We start from the raw sequence: 24,091 nt of genomic DNA on the forward strand, positions 1-24,091 counted from the left end.
TATGCTTGCTAGGCAATTAAAAGCCCAGCCCTAAAATCACTTTTTTAAAGTAGTCAACATTACAAAGGATAGAGAATCTGGGTTAAATAAAACAATTCAAATGTCTGTTAAGTGGTAGTGTTAAGGAAGCAGCAGAGGACTTAATGTCAAAATGGTCTCACCTACAGTCTCTGGTCAACTTGTTTTCTTAATTGTTTAAAAAAAGTTCTCCCACTGGGGGATAGAGTGCTTGCCTAGTAAACTCAAGGCTTTGGGTTAATCCCTAGGCACCACAAAAACAAACAAAAGCTTTCTCAATGTAGAACAGAATTAACACCAACAGCACCTCCTCAGAAATCCATGCTAAATATTAATGCTTATTTTTTTTTTAAAGAGAGAGTGAGAGAGGAGAGAGAGAGAGAGAGAGAGAGAATTTTTTTTTTTTAATATTTATTTTTTAGTTCTCGGCGGACACAACATCTTTGTTGGTATATGGTGCTGAGGCTCGAACCCGGGCCGCACGCAACATCTTTGTTGGTATATGGTGCTGAGGATCGAACCCGGGCCGCACGCACGCCAGGCGAGCGCGCTACCGCTGAGCCACATCCCCAGCCCATAATGCTTATTTTTAAAACAACTACTCCACATAATAGGGAGGAAGGACTAGAGAAGAATAGAGGTACTTTGGATCAGACAGAGGGGAGTGAAGGGAAGGGAGAGAGTACAGGGGTAAGAATAATAGAATGAATTGTACATTATTACCCTATGTGCGTATGTGATTACACAACTGGTGTAACTCTACATCATGTACAATCAGAAGAATGAGAAGTTACATTCCATTTATGTATGATATGTCAAAATGCATTCTATTGTCATTGATAACTGTTTAGAACAAGTAAAAAATAAAGAATAAAAAACTATTCCATTCAATCAGGAAGGGAAGCAGGTCAAGTCACTGACATTAAATACTGTATATAACCTTTAATTTAAAAAAAAAAACAACTAAACCACATTACTTATTTCCCCCCTATATAATCTAATTCTAAATCCTGACTCTAAATAGAACATATCTTGCAGGGCACAGTGGCACAGCAGCTCCGGAGGCTGAGGCAGGAAAATCCCAAATTCAAAGCTAGCCTCAGCAACTTCACAAGTCCTAAAGCAACTCAGCAAGACCCTGTCTCTAAAATAAAAAAAGAGCTGGGGATGTGGGTCACTGGTTAAGCACCACTGGTCAATCTCTGGTACCAAAATAAATAAATAGGACACATATCTCACATGCTTCAAAACAATTTACTACAGGGTCCTCTATCAAGCTTGTTGACTGCCTTTCTGATCTATAGCACATCCCTCTACTGGTGCAGAGGTAAGTCAAAAGAGCAGCTTCTATTTTCCTCCCATCTCTTAAAGGCTTTCAAAGTAAAAATCCCAATTCCTTAGCTTACAATTCAGTGTCCACCAGATGGCCCTCAGTGCTCCAACCTTCTGCCCTAACTTCAGTTTTTAAAAAATAAAGTATAGAGAGTTGGGAGTATGAGTGCCCATTTAGCAAGCATGGCGCCCTGGATTCAACCCCTAACACCATAAAAAAATTACTCTTAAAAATAAAGCACATAGGGCTGGGGATGTGGCTCAAGCGGTAGCGCGCTAGCCTGGCATGCGTGCGGCCCGGGTTCGATCCTCAGAACCACATACCAACAAAGATGTTGTGTCCACCTAGAACTAAAAATAAATAAATATTTAAAAAATTAAAAAATAAAGCACATAGAGGTTGGGGATTTAGCTCAGTGGCAGAGTACTTGCCTAGCACTCACAAGGCCCAGAGTTCTGTCCTCAGCCCTGAAAAAATAAAATAAAGCACATAGCCAAATCCCTGGTCTTTGCTCAACAGTCTTCTCTGCCTCTCTTCAATCATTTTTTTCTCTTCCTGGGGAAGGACATCAGGCTCCCAAAGGTGGGGGAGGGTTCCTTCATGCTCCTCACTGATCATCTTCTAACAGCCTAATTAATTACTATACTACAAAAATGTCAATCCTTAGGCTGGGGTTCTGGCTCAGTGATAGTGCACTTGCCTCACATGTTTGAGGCACTGGGTTCGTTTCTCAGCTCCACAAATAAATGAATAAAATAAAGATCTATCAACAATTTTAAAAAGTTTATTTTAAAAAAAGTCAACCTGCATAACACCTCTGGATATGGGCCTCTAAAGAGTTTAATTTCAACAACTTTTGTCATGCCAGATGTGGTGGGTGATGCAAGCCTGTAATCCCTGTGATTGGGGATTCAACTCAGCAACTTAGTGGGACCCCTGTCTCAAAATTAAAAATAAAAAGGACTTGGGATGTAGCTCAGTAGGAAAGGGGGAGAAAGTTGAAAGAAATGAATGCATGGCTATTCAGCTTCCAAAGTAAAGTGCTGGGGATATATACGTTTTTCTCTAGATTTCTACAGGACCAGTTAACCATAGTATAATTATTTTGTTTCTGCCCATCATTCTTTCTCATCAAAGAGAAAGAATCTGGATTTTTCTCCAGATTTATATGGTGAATGCTCACTAAGGTTAAGTGCTTAATTACTTCACTTTCGATCCTCCTAAACTCATTAAGCCTCACAGGTCAAAAAGTGGAGGGAAGACAAATTCATAGAGAAACAAAATAGGCATTATCAGGGACAGTGTGGAAGGGGAGGAGGGGAATATTGTGTTAGTGTTTTATGGCTACATTTATATTCGGGGTGATGAGAAAGTTCTGGATTCAGTGGAAGTTGCACAACATCACGAATGTACTCAACTCCACTGAAATGCACACCTGAAAATGGTGAAAACAGCAAATCTTATAAATGGCGGAAATGGAAATCCAATGGGTGCCTAAGTCCTCCCCATCCTCCATGTTTGTCAAGTGATTGTAATCTGAATGAGTGCGTTTCATCGGGGCACAGGTTGATGCTCTACTCCTTTAAAGAAACTTTGGAAAAACAAGGATTCTAAACAATCCCGAAATAGGACTCGAAAACGTGACGGGAGTCTAGAAGTGGCCGATTCCCCACTAAAACGGAACATTTTCCCCTGAAACACCAAAGAGGTTTCTCTCCCGCTTTTTGCTGGTTTCTACTAATACCTACTGCGCACCTGGGGAGAAGGCGCGCGGAGCGGTGGCGGCGGCCTCCAGCCAAAGCCAGAGCCAATTCCGAGGGACTCTGCCCGCCGGCCTGGGAACCCGGTCTGCGCGCTGGAGGGGGGAGGGGGGGGCAAGAGCTGGCCCCGGCCGCGCGGCCCTTGGCGACACCTCCCCCGCTCGGCTGCCGTTTACCGGGAATGACCGCGCGAGGCCCTGCGCGCGCACTCCCTCCCCTCCCCCCACTTCACGGGTCGGGAAACTGAGACCCGGGGTAGGGCGGCGGGGGGGGGGGGTGTGAAACCACGCGTCCAAGGTCACCAACAGGCGGGCGTCGCGGCGGGCCTCGGACTCCGCGCTTCTCCGGCTCCGGGGCCCGCGCCATCACGCCCGCGCGCAGCGACCCGGCCTGAGGCCTCGCTAGCGACGTCGGACCCGGCCCGGGGAAGGGCAGGAGTGGAGACGTCTGCCGGTAGGGGGTGATCCTTCAGCGCTCCTAGGGCCGCGCGGCTCCCCTCCCCGTAGCCTAAGCCACCTCCGCACTCGGCAGGGGAAGTCCAGGGACGAGGCCGCGCCGAGGAAAGGCCGCCAACAGACCTAACGGAGCCGCTGCCGGCCGCCCCGAGGGAGCTCGCCCCGGGACAACGACCCATGGAATACTTACCCCTTCGGGCCCGGAGCCCCGTTGCCACTCGGCACGCCGGCCGCGCCGCTCTCTTCCTCCATTTTGGGCTCCGTCGCTGCCACCTCTGCCGCCGCTTCGACCCCTGCCGCCATTTTCTCCGCGTCTGGGCTTTGTGTGAGGGAGCGGGCTGCGCGGCGCTGCGCCTGCGCGCTCACGTGACTCGGAGCGACCAGTAACGCCTGCGCGCGACACGATCCGCTCCCGCTTCCTCCCCTCCTGCCCCGGGCCACGCCTCTGGCCAGGCCACGCCCCCGCCAGGCACAGGCGCAGACCGGCCGCTTTGGATTCATTCATTCACGCAACAAGTTTGAGTTAAAACACTTACCCGACGTTCCGCATGCGCTCCAAGTCCTGTAGGGGAAGCATCTGTCTCCCCTTCACACCTACGTGTACACACCTGGACCTAGTCACGCCCAGCTTTCTGTAACCAGAGCTGGGGAGAGGGACAGCGAAAGTTCTGTCTGGAGGTTCCTGGAAGGTTTAGAGGACTTTTTAGAGACAGGCTAACACCACATTAAAACTTTCTTCTCGATGTAATTTAAACTATTAGAAGAGAAGTACGAAGGCTTTTTTCTCTTCTTGGCATACCTGGGGCACCACACTCCAAAGCTGGCCTGAGGAGAAATAGGTGCAAGACTATGCCGATTGCTGAGGCCAGGGGCACCCTCAAGGACCAGCAGAGCTAATGTGTTTGGAAGTGATCCTTTGTTTCTGCAGACCACCAGCGCACCACCCACCCATTCCTAGGATACTCTGCCTACCTCTCTGATCCCTGCCCCTTAATCACACTGTTCCAGCCACAAAGTCCTCTACTCTGTTCTACAGGCCAAGCAAGTTACAGCCTCTTGGTCTATGCACTTTGCAAAACTAGCTTCCCCTTGCCCTCCCAGTCAGGACAGAAAAGGTTTTTCTTTGTGGGTGAGCTATGTATCAGGCAGGAATTTGTGCAGAACACAATAAGAAGGGCCAGACACTGTACTAGATCCATCAGGGATGTCTGACCTTGAACCAGTGACCCCATTGCTCTGATGCTCAATTTGCTCATCTGAAAGTAGAGTTAATAAGAGACTCCAGAGAACCCATATTTAGGGGCTTCTCTGAGCATTAAATGCAGGCCACTGTTGAGCCCTGGAATGTATAAAGCTTGGCATGCAAAAAGCGCTCAGAAATAGGTGCTGTTATTAGCATGACCACATTCTGCTTCTTTCCTGAGTCATTATGGAAGGTGGGGCACAAGACTCAGCACTGAGGCATTGCAGACCTAGGGTTCCCAACTCAGCTTCCTAAGGCTATAGAACCTCAAAGGTTTTCTTGCACTGGGCTTCAGTCTTCTCACCTGTAAAATGGAGATAATAGCTATTCCTACCCCAGAGGGTGATAGCAAGAATCGGAGAAAGGGAGGATTTCTGAGAAGGCTTAGAACTGGACCTCATCCATGGTGACCTCTCATAAGTATGGATAGTATCAAGATTACTTAGTGAGCATAAAGGGCCCAGTATAATATCTGAAGCACGGGAGATGCAAAATGAGTGGAAACTGTTCTTAACTGTTATTTTTTCTTTTTGGTGGTGCTGGAGAATGTAACCCAAGACTTGCACATGTTAAGCATGTACTCTATCACTGAGCTATGCCCCAGGTCCACATGTATTTTTTTAATATTTTTTAGTTCTTGATAGATCTTTATTATTTTTATTTATATGCAGTGCTGAGAATCAAACTCACAATGCCAGGCAAATGAGCTACCACTGAGCCACAGCCACAGCCTCATATAGATTCTTAAAATCATTTATTACATAACCCTGCTACCTGCTCTTCACTTAAAAAATCAGACTTTGCCTCTTCCTGTGGGCTTCATAATGGATCCCTCAAAATAAGCCAAGCATTGTTTATTCTTTACCTCCATGGAGTCTTTCACTTTGAGTGACTTAGAAATTTAAGTAACGAGTCCATTTTGTCCAGCAAGGGCTCCTTTTATTCATTCAGGGATGGGTTTTTGAAACGCAGTGCAACTTCATAAAGTCAAGGGTGCCAGGAGAGCGAGCCTGCCAGGTGCAAGGAAGCAAGAGAAGCTGGGACCTTCCAGCCCAGTGGGCACCCTTGATGCATGGCCACAGCTGCTGGCCCAGGAGGTGCCAAACGGACCTCAAATTTGAGATCAGGGTGCCTGCTCCATCTGAAGCTCAGGATCATGTCCATCTGTTCTTGTCATGAACAACAGTGTGCAAAAAACCTAAAAATATGTTCACATAGGATCATAGAATAGGCTCCACTTGGCATGGCTCTTGGCCTAGGAAGCATTCTGGCCATGCAGGAAGGGTCAGGCAGTTTCTGTCCTTCCAAACACCAGGGCATCACCAGCTGCCTCTGGCCTATCTCTGCCACAGGGCCCCTTCAGCCTGGCCTTCACACAGGCGTCTCCTCTGCCACCTTTTTCAGGAGTCCAGCTGCCAGCGGGGAGTGGTGGGAATCCTCGGAGCCATCTGTGTCCCGGATCTTCAGGCGGACTTTCTGGTTGGTCCTTCTCCACTCAGAGTACAGCTGGCAATGGTAGCGGAAAGAGACCTGCAGGGCAGTTCTGTAGTGGGTGGGCAGGCCAAGGCAGCCCCTACCCCCAAGGGAGGAAAAGGGCCCCATGACACCTGCCTTAGCCTGATCCAGGGTCCAGCTCCCATTTTCAGGAGCACAGCCAGCAGGCTACGCACACAATCACTCACTGGCTCTCCTGGGATATTCTGCTTGAGCTTCAGTCCTAAAAAATGAGAGACCCTACCCACCCCAGCAGGAAGCAAGGCACTCCCTTTCTGTGTCTGGTAGGAGTGCAGTAATTCAGCCTTTACAAGGGATTAATGTCAATCAGTCACAAAATCACGAGAATTTGGAAGCAACGAAGATGTTCCTCAATAATGGTGGTGCATCCAGACAATGAAATATTATTCGGTGCTAGAAAGAAGTAAGCCATCGAACCACAAAGACACAGAGAAACCTTAAATAAACATGACTACTTGAAAGAAGCCCATCTGAAAAAGGCTATGTACTGTATGACTCTATGACATTGTAGAAAAGGCAGAACTACGGAGAGAGTAAAAAGACCAATGGTTGCCAAAATCTGTGAGGAAGGAGGAGGGGCTGAATAGGTGGAGCACAGAGGATTTTTAGGGCAATAAAGATATACTCTGAGCCTGGTGCAGTGGCCACGCCTATAATCCCAGCAGCTCAGGAGGCTGAGATAGGAGGATCTCGAGTTCAAAGCCAGCCTTAGCAAAAGTGAGAAGCTAAGCAATTCAGTGAGACCCTGTCTCTAAATAAAAAAAAAAATAGGACTGGGGATGTGGCTCAGTGGCTGAGTGCCCCTAAGTTCAATCCCTGGTACTAAAAAAAAAAAAAAAAAAAAAAAAAAGAACTCTGGGTGATAAGGATGTGTCCTGGCATCAATGTGCCACTCAGTGCAAGATGCCGACATTGGTTTGAGGTGGGGGGACGCGCACTGCACAAGTTGTGGGGACAAAGTTGATATGTAGAAATTCCAGTATTTTCTGCTCAATTTTTCTATCAGCCCAAAAACTACTCTAAAAAATAAAGTCTGTTTTTCAAAAGTAAAAAATGTCAGTAGTTTATAACCTTTGACCAAGCAAGTTCTCAAGAAATATAAGCAGAGTTATTTACTACCTTGTCCCATTTCTCTTTTTATAAAAGCCACATTAAATTACTTATATAGTTATTGTTGGTTGAAAAGATAGAGCAGTTATACTCAGGAATAGAAGAAGCGAAAGACACATCACTGATACTTGAATCATATTTTTGTTGAAAGGGGTAGAAGAAGCAGTAAATTAGGAATCAGATATGTGAGAGTCGTGGGTCAAATCATTGTCTTGGAATCTTCGTTAGAATCTATAAAATGGAGCTGGAAACATGATCTGGAGACAGCGTATGTTAGCAGGAAGGGGACTTCAAATGAAATAGTGATGCAAAAGTGTTGGGAAGCAAATCCCCTCTATAATTTCAGATATGTAGTATCAATTGACTTTATTAATGATATCACCATCATCTTATGTTGTCACCGGGCAATGTACCATGTTTAGTTCCAAAATGTCCATTAAAATAATTGAGAGGTGCTGGAGATATGGCTCAAGTGGTAGCGCGCTCACCTGGCATGCGTGAGGCACTGGGTTCAATCCTCAGCACCAGATAAAAATAAAATAAAGATATTGTGTCCATTTAAGGTTAAAAAAATAAATATTTAAAAATAAATAAATAAAAATAAAATAATTGAGAATGCAAAAAAAGAAGAAAGAAAGAAATATATGCAGGGCTGGGGTGTAGCTCTGTGGAAGAGCGCTTGTCTAGCATGAATGAGGCTCTGGATTCCACAGCCAGCACAACCAAGAATAAACAAGGAAATAATTGCACAGGTGGTGCCCAAAGCACTGTTCATAAGAGGAAAAAAAAAAAAAAGGAGTGGAGGGAGAGGGACACACAAACACTGGAAAGAATCCCAGTGTCTGTCAAAAGGGATTGGTTAGGTAAATATAGTACACCCATAAAATGAACGACTGCTGGGAGGCTGCATTTTTTTCTAAAGGATGTTAGCAAAGTAGAAAAAGAAGCAAAACAGTACCTATGGCCAGTTTCAACCTATTTGTATTAAAAAAAAAATACAATCCTGTGTCACTTAACAATAGGGATACGTCCTGAGAATGCATCAGTGGGTAGTGTTGTCACTGGACACAATCTAAGGCAGGTATGGTGTAACTAGGCAATGTAAGCCATGGGACCATAGTCATACATGTGTTGTGTTCTCCAAAGAAATGTTGTTATGCAGCACGTGACTTGTATATGCTGGTGGATACACTGACATCTACTTCTGGAAAACAGGCATGCTGGTATGCACCCATAGTCCCAGGTGCTCCAGAGTCTGAGGCACTGAGCCCAGGAGTTCAAGTTCAGCCTGGGCAATGCAGTGAGATCCCATCTCTTAAAAGAAAAAAGATCTCTTTTGTTTTGGGGGACGGAACCCAGAGGCTCCCTCATGCTAAGCACGGGCTCTGCCTCCAAGCTACACCCCTAGGCTGAAAAACATTTATGAAGGAGACTACCCCACAGCTGAACAACAACGGTTATGGCTGAGGGATGAGATGGACTCTCACTGTGTTGGACACACTGGCTCTGAACTCCTGGGCTCACACAACTCTCCTCCTTCAGCCCTGAGGAGCTGGGATCACATCCCTGCCTCTTGCTCAACCTTTGCTCCTCCCTCCGTGGCCCATGCCCACTCTCTGACTTGGAGCTTAAGGACTCCACTCAGGAATGGTGATCAGATGCCCTTATGCCTTTGAAGCAAAAGGCTCACGCTCAGCTTGGGGCTTCCCTGGACCTTTGCCATGCTCAGAATCTAGAGCTCCATGAGATGCAGGGTGAGCTCAGGGGAAGCTTCCACCCAGGGCCACCTGCACAGAAGACTCCCAAGTCACTGACCAAACCCCTGGCCCCGCTGCTCATAGCTGGAGCCCCCCAGTTGCCTGCTCCCTGGCTGGCAGCACTCACCAGCGTCCAGAGGACGTAAATGGTGAACAGGGCGATGGTAAGGGCAATGAGCCCCACGGCCTCAAGCCGACTATGGAGCCGGAGGTGGTCCTGGGCTCCGCGCAAGCACAGCCAGCCTGAGATCGCAGCCAGTGGTGTGATGAACAGGAAGCACACCATGTCGCAAAACAGCGTCCGCTTCTCTGTCCGAGGCCCTGGGTCCTTCAGCCACTGCAGGGAGCAAGATGAGGAGAAGCACGGTATGGAGAGTGGCCAAGAGGCCAGAGGTGGCCCCGCCTGGACCGTCCTCCATGCTACCTTTGTTTGTTAGGAACTGGGGATTGAACCCAGAAGCACTCTGCCACTGAGCCACATCCCTAGCCCTTTTGATTTTTAGCCAGGGTCTCCTAAGTTGCCCAGACTGGCTTCCAACTTGTGATCCTCCTGCCTCAGGCTCCCCAGTAGCTGGGATCACAGGTGTGCGCCTAGCTAGGTGTATGCCTAGCTGTTGAGCAACGGTGAACCACAAGTCACTTTTGCCTCCATTTTACAGAAAGGGAAACAGACATGGAGGGGTTAATTCATTTATGCAAATTAATACAGCTATATAGCTTTCCCTAATCCAAAAACTACAATCCAAAATCTTCCAAATTCTAAAACTTTTTGTGTGGGGACATGTTGCCATAAGTGAAAAGTTACATACCGTGATACTTTGTTTCATGCATTTAATTATTCAAAATGTTATATAAAATGAAGTTCAGGTTATGTGTATAAGGTGTATAAGAAACACAACTGAATGTCATACTTTAACTTGGATCCTATCCAAGCATTTCATATAAGGGATATTCAACCTGGGGTCCACAAAGCCAGCTAGGACTGGAACCCAGGAAGTGATGCTCCAGGGCCCAGCACCCTTGGCCACCATCTGACATTGTCTTCTGCAATCATGGACCAAGAGAGATAGGCACTGTTCACAAAATCAGTGAGTGAGACAGAGAGGGTCCCTGCTTTCCCTTGCAAACGGAGAAGGTATGAATGGGATGGATACTCAGGGAAGAGAAGGCCTTGATGAGGAGACTGGAATGAGCAAAAGAATGGCAGTCGGGTACAGAGCTCCCCATTAAAGAACAGCGGGTGCAAAGGCCCTGAGGTAGGCATGGGAGGCCTAGACAAGGTGCACTGGGGAAGAGTACTATTCAGCTGGAAAATGAGGACCAAAGAGGTACAAGAAGGGTGTTCAGGCAAGAACTGGACCTTCCCTCCCAATGTCTTTCTGGGGTCCCACAGACTTCCAAGCTTACTGTGATGCCCTGACTACTCTGGGGAGCCTCCCCAGTCTCAGGGTTAGATTCTGCTCTTCCCTCTCCAGCCCAGTGACATCCACTCTGCAGTTCTCAGCCACCCCACGCCAGGCTGGGCAGCACCCAGGCAGGCTCAAGGAGAGCAGCAGCAGTGAGGTACTACCACGCCTGGGAGTGTCCTGTCTTAATCTGACTGTCACACTTCAGGCTAATACCTAAGTGTCTGGGTGCAGGTCACACAGCCCGGTGTGGCTGCAGCCACTTCCTCCTAGGTCACTCTGCTCCTCCTTTAACTCGACCCAGTCCAGCCACTCAGGCTTTGCTGGGAGTACTTAAGTCGGCTTGGCCTGGGTCCCTCACACCTGCTGTGCCCTCTGCTGGCACTACTCTTCCCTGGGCTCTTTCCTCCCTCAGGTCTTAGTTTGGGGTTCACCTCCTGTCAAGGCCTCTCTTGACCCCCAAGTTGTTGTCCTCTACATGCCCTACCCTTTGCAACACACTTTCGGGCCACGTCATTGATTGCCTGGACTTTCGTCTCTATGAGCACTGCCAAATGGGCCTTTGTTAGTGGCTGGGTCCCCAGCACCCGACAGGCAGTGGGCACACTGGAGGTGCTCAAGGAGTACCTGCTGGTGACAGAGTGAACCTGAACAGGGAGCAGGCGCGGTGGACCTGCAACCTCAGGCTTGGTCCCCCAGCCCCATCCACAGAGTCTGCCCAGAAGGCAGTAGGGAGGCTCCCCCAGGGAGAAGCTGATTCCCCAGGGCAGCCCCCATCTGTGCCCCAGGCCTCCTTTCCTCCCCTCCCCCGCTCAGGCTCCCAAGGGTACCTCTGTGAGAGGTCTGGGCCGCTTTTCCACTGCAAACTCCGTGTGGCACAGCTCGCAGTAGCTGGTGTTGGATGAGGAAAGCCACTTCTCCAGGCAGCTCCTGTGCACGGCGCCCAGCGTGCCAGCGCAGCCACACGGGGACAGCAAGCTTTCCCCATTTGCTCCCTCATGGCAGATCCGGCAGAAGGGACAGTCACTGGATTACAGAGATAGGACCCATGAGCAATGACCGGGCTTCATGCCTACACCTGCTTCACTGCACACTCTTAGATCACGAACTCATCATTGCCCCACATGGGCATTTGTTGAACTCCTCTTCATCCTTCAATACCCAGCTCCAAACAGCCTCCTGTTTTAGAAGCCTTCTCAGACTCCCACAGCGGGAAGGCTGTACTCCCTCCCAGGACTCCAGGGGCATTGTAGGCCCAAGGTGAGTGTCTTGAGTACCTGCCTGCCCAAAGTTCTCTCTTCCTGTAATACCACCCTCAACTGTTGGTTCTCAAGGACCAGGGCAGAGCTGATGACATCTTGATGACCTTAGGCCTGACCAATGAGAACATCATACATCCCATGTGGTGGGGGGACTGACTCAGAGGAGGGCTCGTGTAATACAATCAGAGCCACCAAGAATCCATCTCTAAAATTACCAGACAGCAAGGCCGGCAGTAGCTTAGAGCTGACCGATGCCAGCACAGAGGGAAGGAGCACCAAGACCAGGCCAGAGGACTCCCTTTTTACTCTGTTTCATCAGTACTGGGGATTGAGCCTGGGGCTGCTCACTGCTGAGCTGCCTCCCTGCCCTTTTTATTTTTATTTTGAGGCAGGATCTCACTAAGTTGCCCAGGCTGACCTTGAACTTGCTGCCTACACCTTGACATGGCTCCTCCAGCCTCAGCCTCCAGAGTCACTGGGATTATAAAAGATTATTAAAGACATCTTTAGAAACCCTGGATATAACCGCACCTGAGGCCACACAGCCTAAGAAACCTGTGTATCCCTAGAGAATTGCTCCTGGGCTCCTCTGCCCCTGTGAGGGGGAAAACAGATAAAGCCACCCACTGAGAGCTACCTTGGGAAAGTCTCCAGCCCCCACCTTGTCTCTGGGGAGGCTAGGTCCTTCCTGAGGCTGCTCAGGAGGCAGAGGTGTGGCCTCAGTGAGCCCAGAGGCCATCCAGGCATGAGTCATTGTTTTCCAACACTTCGGCCCAGAAGCAGAGGTTGTCAGGAACACACAAAGGATGCTGAGTAGGAGAGCTGTTTTCCAGATAAGCCAGTTTCCCTCGGAAACTGTTTTCAGTCCCTTTCTCAGGCTTTCCTGCTATGGGGTGGGGCCTGGCTGCTTTCAATAGAGCCCAGTACATCTGCTCTTGGTCAGCCCTAGCCCCAAGCTGCTGTTCTCTCTAGCAAAGTTAAAGGGCAAAAGGCCTGCTCCTTTCCAATCCCACACCCTGATCCTGCCCTCAACCCCCCACACAGAAGTTCCCAGGAGACAAGCCCTCTCCAGAAACCAACTCAGGGAAACGGAAGTGGCAAAAACCTCAGTTTGTAGTTTGTTCTGGGAAATCCTGTAAAACTCTGGAAGGGCATTCAGAAAAAACAAAAAGGGGATCCAGCACTGTGGTGCACACCTGTAATCCCAGCGGCTGGGGAGGCTGAGGCAGGAGGATCACAAGTTCAAAGCCAGTCTCAGCAAAAGCAAGGTGCTCAGCAACTCAGTGAGACCCTATCTCAAAATAAAATACAAAATAGGGCTGGGGATGTGGCTCAATGGTGGAGTGCCTGAGTTCAATTCCTGGTACAAAAAAAATAAACAAATAAATAAAGTAAAATTGATTGAGCACTTACTGTGAACTAGACACTATTCAAAGGGCAACATCAGGATTAATTTGTCTCATTCTCACAATGAGCTGGTAAGGAAAGTGCTTGTAACAGTTTAGATCTGCACTGTCGCCTGAATGCTCATGTGTTGAAGACTTGGTCTCCATTCCAGCCATGCTCAGACTGGGACTTTTGGGAAATGATTGGATCCTGAGGGTTCTAATCACATCAGTGTATTAATCTACTGATGGATTCAAAATTCAATGACATTACTGGGAAGTGGTGGGGAAACTACAGGAGGTGGGACCTAGATGGAGGAAGTAAGTCACTTGTTGGGGGGCCGTCCTAGACAATATTTTAATATTTAGAAATAGGGTCTTGCTAAATTGCATAGGACCTCACTAAGTTGCTGAGCTGGCTTTGAACTCATGATCCTCCTGCCTCAGCCTCCTGAGCTACTGGAGTACAGGCGTGCACCACGGCGCCCAGCTTAGAAGGGTACATGCTGATCTTGGTTCCTTCCTTGCTCTGTCTCTCTCTGCTTCCCAATTGCTAGGACCTGACAGCTTCCCTCTGCCACACCCTTCTATCATGATGGTGGTCACCTCAGGCCCAAAGCAGTGGGGCCAGTTGACCATGGGCTGAAACCTCCAAAACTGAGACACAATAAATCTGTCCTCTAAGTTGTTCATGTCAGGTATTTTGGTCACAGCAACAGAAAATTCACTATGGCAGTATTCATTTGGTTTGGCCCCCATTTTACAGATGGTAAACTGAGGCGTTCTGACTTGATCATGTGAACTCACAGCTAGACATCTACAAAGCCAGATTTGAACCAAGAAGTCTCACTCCAGGGCCTGGGCACACTAGGCTGCTTTGTAACACTGCCTTCTGCAAATGACAGGCAAGAGAAATGGGCTTTGTTCATGAAATTCTGGCAGGGTAATAAAGAAAGGAACACAGCCCAGAAGGCAATGGGATGGAAGAGCAGGTGAAACATCCACAGACCTGGTGGAGCTGCCCAGCGAGCACTCCAGGAGCAAGGAAAGGTCAGTGTGAGTGACAGAGAAAGTCCCAGGGAAGAGGGCAGGCAGAGGGCTAGGGATGCCAAAATGCTTGAGGCAGCTTCCAGAAGGGGCTGGGCTCACTCACAACTTGTGGGGCAGACAGCCCAAGTTACAGAGAGGCAAAAGGCACCCAGATGCTGTACCCTAGCCTGTGGGGACTGTCCTGGGTCATGGAAACAATTCCTCCTTAGACCTTCTTCTTTGATCTCTACAGGTTTCTGAGTCCAAAACTCTCTGCCCTGATTAACCTCTGCCAAGATCTTTGCCATGTGTCCCCAGGATTCGGGGTCTACTTGAAGACATGTGAAGGCTGCATATTTACAATCATGGAACTGGCCAAGGTGCTGGGTATGATATCTTTGGGTCCTGTGCTTGCTGCTCCCAGTAGCAAGCAGAAGCTCCCCAGGAGAAATTTTGGAATCAGCAGCAGGATGGTAACCAGCTGTCTGCAGCCTCTGCCAAGCCCAGAGCCATCCAGCAGCAGGGAAGGACCCCTGTTTACCCTTGGGAGGACTGGTCAGGAGGCTGGAAGGAAGGTCACATTCCTGAATGCTGACCTTTGGACAAACAGGGGCGGTTGCTCTATGGAGGTCTGGATGGAGCACCTCTCCCTGGCTGGACAGGCTTGAGTTGAGCTGCTTCCAAAGGCAGATGGGAGATGGAGAAGGAGACCCCCGGAGAGCTGAACTGCACCGCAGGCAATGAAGCCAATGGGCAGAGCCGGGAGGGCCCTGTGGTCTCAAGGTGCCATGCTGTCCTGACCACCAGTCGCATACCAATTGGACAGGACCCGAGAAGCAGTACAAGTTGACCAAGGACAAGAGCAAGAACTGCCAGACTGCTCACTGGGGTCTCTCAGAACCATAGGAGAAGGTGCAGCCCTGGGTTCGAGCCTCAGTTCCACTCAGAGACCTTGGCAGGTGTCCATCTCCCTTGAGGCTTCAGTTTTCCCAGGTGTAAAAAGGGAGAGGGGAGCCTGTAATCCCATGGACTCAGGAAGCTGAGGCAGGAGGGTCTCAAGTTCAGGGCCTGCCTCAGAAACTTAGTGAGACCCCTCTCAAAATTTAAAAAAAGGGCTAGGGTTGTGGCTCAGAGGTTAAGTGCCCTGGGTTCAATCCTTGGTAACAAAAAAAAAAAAAAAAGGAGAGCAGGCCAAGTGGGGGTCACTCACTGGATCAGCACTTTCCACATACACAGCTCCTCAGAAGTCCTACATAGGGACATTCTGCTGCAGTAGGCCTCTTCCCCACTGCCCTGCCCTGGCAGCCCTGGCTGGGAGGCCTGGAGCCCAACAAGGGTCTCCTTAGTCTCCGCCTGGCTCTACCAGCACAAGCCCCTTTCTACCTCCTTTTTGTTTATATGCATGTAGTGCTGGGGACAGAACCCCAGGCCTGAGCATGCTCATCTCAGGTTCTGCCACTGAGCTATATATACACCCAGCCCCAGGGCTTCTAACAGAAATGGAGACTTGTAAGCCAAAACCTCAGAGAACGCTCAGAAGCTCAGAAAGAGACTACCTGATCTGATCTGGGCTCAGACAAGGAAGGGACACCAGGCGAAGACTTAGGGAGCAGCCTTTAGTTCCCCCTCCAAGGGCAATTCAAGGATTCTATTTGCTGCTTGTAATTTTATCTACTTACTGGTTTTTGCAGTGCTAGGGATGGGACCTTCACATGCTATGCAGGCCCTCTACCACTGAGATGTACTCCCAACTCCTACTTATTTTTATTTTTTGCATAAAATGCTTATGAATGAATTCTGACAGTACAACACGGACGAACCTTCAGAACATGATACTCAATGAAACCAGCCAGTCTCAAAGGATGCACTGCATGATTCTACACACAGGAAGCCCCTAGAATCATGAGATCCACAGAATAGGATGTAGTATGGGGAGCCAGAGGTAGGGGATGGGAGTTCCTGTTGAATTGGACAGTTTCAGTGTGGGAAGATGAGAGACTTCTACAGATGGAGGGTGGGGACGGCTGAACAACAATGTGAACGAGCTTACTGCTCTGAACTGTATGTTTAAAGTATTTAGAGTGGTAAGATGAATAGTATCATGTATTTTACCACAGTAAAAAAAATCGAGAAAAAGGAGCTTATTTATTAAATTGTATGAAATAAATACAATATGTAAAACTTAAAAAAGTAAAAGAAAAATAATTTACAATTCTATTCCCCTAGCCAATTTGGTGGCTATTTTAAATCTAAGTGAGTTAAAATAGATTTAAATGTCAATAGCTGGGTACTGTGGCACATGCCTGAAATCCCAGCATCTCCAGAGGTTAAGGCAAGAGGATCACAAATTCGAGCAACTTAGCAAGATCCTGTCTCAATAAATAAAAGGCTGGAGACATAGGTCCATGATAGAGTGCCCAGACATCACACACACACACATACACACACACACACACACACACACACACACACACATATGTGTCCAACTACAACTAACTAAATATATACACACACACATATATACATATACACACATATATACATAAAACACACACATATTTTTTTTTATTTAGTTAGTTATAGTTGGACACAATACCTTTATTTTATTTATTTATTTTTATGTGGGGATCAAACCCAGCGCCTCACACATGCTAGGCAAGTTCTCTACCACTGAACCAGTCCCCAAGACAAAATAAATGTTCATGGGGTTCCCTTAAAACTCTTCCTAGCTGGATGCACCATGGAACACACCTGTACTCCCAGCTACTTTGGAGGATCACTTGACCAGGAGTTTGAGGTCAGCCTGGGCAACATGGTGAGGTAGTATCTCTAAATAAATAAATAATCCTTTTCCTTGGAACTGATAACAAATTGGCAAACCAGACAAGTTGAGCTCATAGAAGGTCAGGAAGACGAGGCTCACACTGAGGTTTGTTTTTTGCTTTTACCTTTGTCTTGTTGGTGCTGGGAATGGAACCCAGGGCTCACACATGGTAAACACACACTCGACCACTGAGTGGAATCCCTGGCCCTTCATGCTCAGTTTTAAATATAGATAGTTCCCAACTTAAAACAGTTTGATTTAAAAATTTTCAACTTCACATGTGAAAGCAGTACACATTCAGTAGAAATAATCATTTGAATTTTGCATTTTCATCTCTCCCAGGTCCTCTGTCCCAATGCTGGACAGCAGCAGTGACCCGTTCCTAGACAGCCACAGGTTACCGTGGTGAACAACAGAGGCTCTACTGTGCTGAGCACACTGTTTCTAAGTGACGCAGCTCAATAGGTTGGGGATGCAACAAATTTTTTAAAATTTTATTATTATGATTATGATTTTGGTACCAGAGATTGAACTCAGGGGCACTCAACCACTGAGCCACATCCCAGCCCTATTTTGCATTTTCCTTAGAGACAGGGTCTCATTGAGTTGCTTAGCACCTCACCATTGCCGAGTCTGGCTTTGAATTTGTGATCCTCCTGCCTCAGCCTCCCGAGTCACTGGGATTACAGGTGTGTGCCACTGCACCCGCCCAGCACAATGCATTTAACTTGTGACATTTTCAACTTATGGTGGGCTTATCACAATGTAACCCCATTATTGATCAAGGAACATCTGTGCATTTTATCAAATGTTTACTAAGTAGCAAACCTCACTTTCTAGGGATCATGGCATCATATTCCCAGAACAACCCCAACAGGAAGGTGTCCCCATTTCAGAGACACAGTGGTGAAATAACCTCTGGGGACACTCCAAGAGAGACAGAGGAGTCCGCTCAACGCGCACGGGCAGTCTATACTCCTATAAGCTCCCTCCGCTGCTCCCGTAAGCTGGAGTTACTTGCCAACACATAACCTTCAGATTCTGCATAAGAATTCGGAGTTTGGGCCTAGCATATGTGAGACCCCAGGCTTGACCCCCAGCCCTGCCAAACAAAAACAAAAAAAGAATCTGGAATTTTGGCTTTTCCTAAACAATCAGACCTGGCTAGCCTGTCTTTCTGCTTCTGAGTGGTGATTACCATTTGGGCTCTTCTCTCTGGTGTATTCACTGCCTGGCCTTTTTCAGTGGTTGGACTTCTGACCTCAGACTAGGAAGAAATCATTCACCACAGAGAGAAAAAGGGACAAAGGCCAAGAACTACACAGTCACCACTTACCTTGGTGTGTCTAATGCCCGGATGACAGTTGAAAGGAGCCGGCCATCCCTGGAAGTCACCTGAGCCACATACTGGGGTGGCCCAAGGCCTGTGGCCTCCACAACTTTGGAGAATGCAGGGCTGCCAGAGCAGTCACACAGGGAGCCAGGGAGGTGGCAGCAGTCACCTGTCGTCATGGCCACAGGGAGCCCTGTGTCCTCAGGGCCTGAGGCCCATGGTCCCAGGAGCCTGAGAGGTCAGCAGAAAGATTAAGGACAAAGTTATGAGCCCAGTGGACTAGGGTTTGATTCCCCTCTTAGCTCTAGGAACTATGTACAAAGATGTGCCTCTTTGAACCTCAGTTTGCCAGATCTGTAAAATGGGGCCTTAAGGGGGAACCGTGAAGATGCTGAGATGACACACACAACCTAGTCCAGGCCAGGCAGACACTAGGCATTTGGTTGCATTATCTCTCACTTTCCTAGGAAAAGCCATGCCGGGACTCACCTTCAAAGCCACACACATCACCTTTACAGACTTGGAAATGCCATCTGACACTTATTGAGGGCCTACTGTGTGCCAGGCCCTGTGATAGTTCTGTGCCAGGACCAGAACTATCCTGTGCCTGCTAACCACTTAGTTTTGGTCTCCGAGGATGGGGCTGGGCTCAGAGCAAGAAGCCAGCCTTTGACTGGAGCAGAACAGAGCTGGGAACTTGGCCTCACAGACCTGAATGGTGAGTCATTTTGACCCAACTTAGTCATGGTGTTTTTTTAATTTTTTTTTTTTTAGTTGCAGATGGACATAATTATTTATTTTTATGTGTTGCTGAGGATCAAACCCAGTGCCTCACACATGCAAGGCAGGTGCTCTACCACTGAGCCCCAGTCCCAGCGCCTCATGGTGTTTTTAACTTTTCTGGGGTGTATGTGGTTTGGGGGCTAGCACCCAGCACCTAAGACCTCACAAATGCTAGGCAAGCACATTACCACTGAGCTACAGTCCTAGCACTTTTTATTTTGAGACAGAGTCTTGCTAGGTTGTGCAGGCTGGCCTCGAACTTGTGTGCCTCCTGCCCCAGCCTCCTAAGTTGCTGGGATTAGAGGCATGAGCCACCGTGTCCTGCTGGCTCATGGCCTTTTGTCAGGCTGTACATACCATCACAAGGAAGTGACACAGGCTACAAAGGATGGTGGCAACCTTTGACCCCACCAGACCAGTAGCTCTGAGCTATGCCTTGGTCCCCAAGGGGAGTCTATGGGAACAGTTGGAGCCTTGGGTAGCAATTCTGAAGTCTGTTCTGGTGACTGCAGCAGAATTCTAACCTCTGCCCCACAGTCTCAACAGCAAAAAGGAAGCATAGGTAGTCTCCCCACTGCTCGCGTGAGACTTGAAATAGGGCTTCCAGATCCCTATGCATGCTTCCCTCTGAGAATATCATGAAAGTAACAGATGTCTCTAGAGAGGGTCCCTTGATGCCAGTACAAGTGTCTGTTCCCAACTTGTCTAATACCTGGGGACTTTGTCTCCATGAGCTAAGGTCCAGAGCCTGAAGCAACCCATGTAGTATTCAGAAACCAAGTGAGCAGCCAGTTGGGCACTCTTTGAAGTAACCCCTCCATCCCAAGTCAGCTTTGACCAGCTGCTGCCTGTCAAAGTCTGAGACCCAAAGAGAGGAGTAAAATCCACATACATTGATTGACTTTTGGGGTTGCAACAGTCCGTCTGCTGGCAGACAGTGCCCTCTGAACAGCTCAGCCCAAAACCCACCATGTCTGAGCCTCCACAGTTGGGCCACTGTGGCCAGATAAGCAAGTTATCAGCTGAAGGCAGGAGAAGCCTGGGAGGAAGGCTGCATGTCTGAGATAACATCCCTTGGGCAGGCCCAACATGTTGTGTACACTGCTGTCCCTCCCAAGTGCTTACAACCCAACTCCTGCTCAGAGATCAGCGGAAAAGCTGCTGGACCCTCCAGGCGAATGCATGTGGAAGGCGGTCCAATCCTTTGCTCCTTCAAGGGTCAGTCTTTTTGCATTTCTCTGTACAGCTGGGCATTACAAGAGTCATCATAGCTCCTGTAGATTAGTACCATCAGACTTGGGGACAGGGGACAACAAACTGGTAAATCTGTTAACACCAGGCCCATAAATCACCAAAATAACAATAACAGTTAAGGTTTATCAAGGATTGGGCACTGTGCCAAGCAATCTACCATCTCATTAAACTCAAAACAGTTCTTAGAAGTGTCCCCTTCAAAGGTCACCTCCCTGGAGAACCCTTCCCTGCCACTGATGTCCATACTACTACCCTCATGGCATGAAACCCTCTGAAACGGGCTATTTGTTCAACCTGCTTAACCATCTCTGTCATCCCACACCTCAGTGAACTCTGGGAAGTATAGATTTGGTCAGACTTGATCCCTGCAGTCCCCAAGTTCCCGACCCTGTGTCTGGCAGAGAGCTGTGCACACACTGTTGCTGTATCTGTTTCTCAGCACAGACTGTGAGAACATGATCTTGTGACCCTCAGGCCCTGGCCTGCTAGCCCCCAGGGTGAGGTTCAGAGGCTATAGGTCCATGCAAACCATACAAGCTTGGACTTAAAAGGGGTCAAACTTGAGACTAGATAGAAGAATAGGGGGGCTGCAGGTTAGATTTAGCTCTGGAGCTGCTGAGATGAACAGAATATCTTGGGCAAACTAGGCCCAGTGCCCAGGAAATGAGTTTCATAAAATCTTTACGACAAACCTACGGCATAAGTTCAATAATTACCTCCATTCAGCCACGGAGGAGGCTAAGGCTCAAAGGGGAACACCTACTAGCCCAGGGAAGAAACAATGCTAGGATTTGAATTTAGTCGTGAGTGGGTCTGGGCCTTAAGAGACTTGGTTCTTTAAATCATGATTCTGCCACTAATGCTGTGGACCCTGGTTCAAGTTACTTTACTTCTCTGGACCTCATCTTTCCCCTCTGTCAAATATGATGGAGCTAGTAGACTGGGTGGTCAGAGGGATCTCCTGAGAAGAAGCCTCCAGGCCTAGCCTACCTTTGGCTAGGCCTGGTTGGAATGACACTGGGGCACCCAATCTTTTCCATGCCTGCCTGACCTCCTTTTCCAAAGGGCAGGAAATTGAAGAAAGAGCAATCAGAGGGCCTTAAGTCCCCACAGTGTGATCTTGAGCAGCTATATCCCTCTCTTAGACTCAGTTTTCTCATCTGTAAAATGGTAGGTCCATAATGATACCTAGCTTGTCAACCAGTAAATAAGAAGTCAATAAATATTAGCTCTAATATAATTACCATCATCAGAGCTGTTGGGAAGATTTGATGAGAGGAAACAGTCAGCACCTGGAACATGGTAAATGCTCCAGTCTTGGCAGGGCTCACCATTATTGTTTTTTAGGATAAATGTAGAAGCTGTCCAAATGCATTCATTCCTCATCACTCACCATAGAGAATCTCCTGTGTGCCCTTCAGCACTTCCATCTCCCTGCATCAGCGAGATTCTAATCCCAGCTCTACTTCTTATTTGCTGTGTGACCCTGGGCAAGAGACTTCACTTCTCTGACCCTTGACTTCCTCATCTATGACAGGAACCATTTCTAGCACTTACACCTACTCCGGTTCCTGCAGGACTGAAGGAGCAGCTAGTCATGTAATTTCTGCCGACCCTGTTTTGTGCACCATTTCAGCACAGTGCACTCTGTCCGAGCAGCTTTATGCACACTGCCTGACTCGTTATAAAATTTACTACTTTTCACGCAAAGCCCCTCTAAAAAAGGTTAGGGAAGGACATCAGCCACTTATTGACTGCCTACTGTGTGCTAGGCGCTTTACTCATCATCAACCTCCTGAATCAGGTTGGCGCTGGGATGACCCAATTTCACAGAATGGGAAACAGAGGCTCCAAGAGGCTCCTACTGTGTGACGAGGCCCAGAGGCCTCCCGAGGCTCTGAGATGGAAGTTAATGTCCCCACGTCCCAGGGGAAGGATGAGGCCAAGGGTCCGAGCCTGTCCCGCCCGGGGGCCGACCTCGGGCCTCGAACCCGGGATCTGGGACCCGCCTTCGTACTCTGACCCTACTTGCAGTCCCGTACTTACCTGATCCGCGGCCGGGCCGGGCGGCCGCGCAGGCCCCTCAGTTCGCCCTGGCCCGGGTCCCAGCCCGGCCCGGCCCGTCTGCGCCGCTCGCTCGGCTCCGGCCCGCACCTGCGTCCGGGCACCGCCCGCCAAGCCGACAGCGCCGCGGGCCAATGACGACCGCCTCTCAACTGCACTGGCCAATAGGCGTGCATGTCCCGCCCAGGGAGGCGGGGCCGGAGGCGACGGGGACGTCCTGGGCGGTACAGGCCCCGCGGCTCCGCTGCTGGTGGCCCCGCCCCTGCCGCGTCCTGGTTCCGCCCCCAGCCCCGGCTCCGCCCCTTCGCCAGCCAGGGCGGTAACGGAGCCGGGTACGCCACCTGCAGAACAGCCGTGTTGTAAGTAAATAGGACTTTACAGAATTAAACATGACACTTGCCAGGTGATTTGTAAGTGTTCATCACCTCCCTTACACTTCTCGTCGATCCCGGGCGTGGGAGGGACTGTAGGTTCACGTTTCCCGGAGGAGAAACCTAGGTAGCGGGGTTAGGAAGCTGTGGAGCACTCCTAAGCCAACTTCACTTATGTGTCATTCGTGAATTCCCGCGACAGATCCGTTCAATAGACAGAGCAGACATCAATAGGAGGGATTATAACGAGCCAGGCACGGTGCTAATCGCTGGTGACAAATATTAACGTAGACAAATAATCGCCTCGTGGACCTCAATCTAGTCAGTGAGACAGACATTGGTAATCAACTTTTTTTCTCACAGTGCTGGACATTGAACCCAGATCCATGTGCATGCCAGGCAAGAGCTCTGCCACTAAACCATATCCCCAATCTTACTGTTTTTGAAACCAGAATATTTATTGCCTTACTAGCCATTGAATTTTGGGGAGGAGGGGCCCTGGAGATTGAACCCGCTGGTGCTCTGCCATTGAGGTATATTCTCAGCCCTTTGTTGTGTTTTTTTTTTTTTTTGGGGGGGGGGTTGTTGTTGTTGTTGTTTTAGCTGTAGTTGGGCACAATACCTTTATTTTATTTATTTTTATGTGGTGTTGAGGATCGAACCCAGGGCCTCACATGTGCTAGGCAAGCGCTCTACCGTTGAGCCACAACCCCAGCCTCTTTGTATTTTTTATTTTGAGACAGAGCCTCAAACCTGTCATCCTCCTACTTCAGCCTTGTGAGTCCCTGGGATTACAGGCATGTGCCATATGCCCCTGGCTGGTTGACATTCTTAAAGTAATCCATTATTAATTACAAACGTGATACATTGTAGTAAGGGAAGGTTATCATGTTATGAGAACTTGGAATAATATGAGAAGCTAGGAAACATTTTCCTGAAAAAACAACTGAGGCGAGTAGGCTGGTGACACACGCCTGTCATTCCAGTAGTTTGGAAGGCCAAGGCAGGAGGATCACAAGTTCACAGCCAGCCTTAGCAATTGAGTGAGGCCCTAAGCAACTTGGCGAGACCCTGTCTCTAAATAAAATATAAAAGGGCTGGGGCTGAAGTTCAGTGGTTAAGTGCCCCTGGGTTCAATCCTTAGTACCAAAACAAAAAAAAAAAAAAAAAACACAGAAGAAGCAATTGA

At 48.6% G+C, this 24,091-nt stretch overlaps 2 protein-coding genes across 5 annotated transcripts in view; both read right to left on the bottom strand.

Annotated features, from left to right (window-relative positions):
• Hnrnpm (heterogeneous nuclear ribonucleoprotein M) overlaps positions 1–3,927 on the bottom strand; it is a 42,525-nt gene extending 38,598 nt beyond the window's left edge. Inside the window, exon 1 of one of the 2 annotated variants that reach the window (XM_026411793.2) lies at positions 3,757–3,927. In XM_026411793.2, the coding sequence (XP_026267578.1) occupies positions 3,757–3,869 (113 nt within the window). In that variant the 5' untranslated portion in view covers positions 3,870–3,927. The remainder of the gene's footprint in view (positions 1–3,756) is intronic. The other variant, XM_026411796.2, reaches the window with a different exon arrangement.
• Positions 3,928–5,780: 1,853 nt separating this feature from the next.
• Positions 5,781–22,626, bottom strand: Marchf2 (membrane associated ring-CH-type finger 2). Of its 3 annotated transcripts, none has more exons than XM_026411800.1 (5): positions 22,514–22,626; positions 18,434–18,661; positions 11,428–11,623; positions 9,319–9,528; positions 5,781–6,315 (listed from the first exon to the last, which is right to left on the bottom strand). In XM_026411800.1, the coding sequence occupies exons 2-5, from the start codon at positions 18,607–18,609 to the stop codon at positions 6,181–6,183; spliced, it is 717 nt and encodes a 238-aa protein (XP_026267585.1). In that variant the 5' UTR covers positions 18,610–18,661; positions 22,514–22,626; the 3' UTR covers positions 5,781–6,180. The 3 variants fall into 3 exon arrangements, with proteins under 3 accessions (XP_026267585.1, XP_026267584.1, XP_026267586.1); XM_026411799.1 differs by having other exon boundaries at positions 5,781–6,339; XM_026411801.2 differs by lacking the exon at positions 5,781–6,315 and adding an exon at positions 6,352–6,717.
• Positions 22,627–24,091: the final 1,465 nt, after the last annotated feature.

This window comes from Urocitellus parryii, chromosome 3 (genome assembly GCF_045843805.1).
Source record: "Urocitellus parryii isolate mUroPar1 chromosome 3, mUroPar1.hap1, whole genome shotgun sequence".
Lineage (NCBI taxonomy): Eukaryota > Metazoa > Chordata > Mammalia > Rodentia > Sciuridae > Urocitellus > Urocitellus parryii.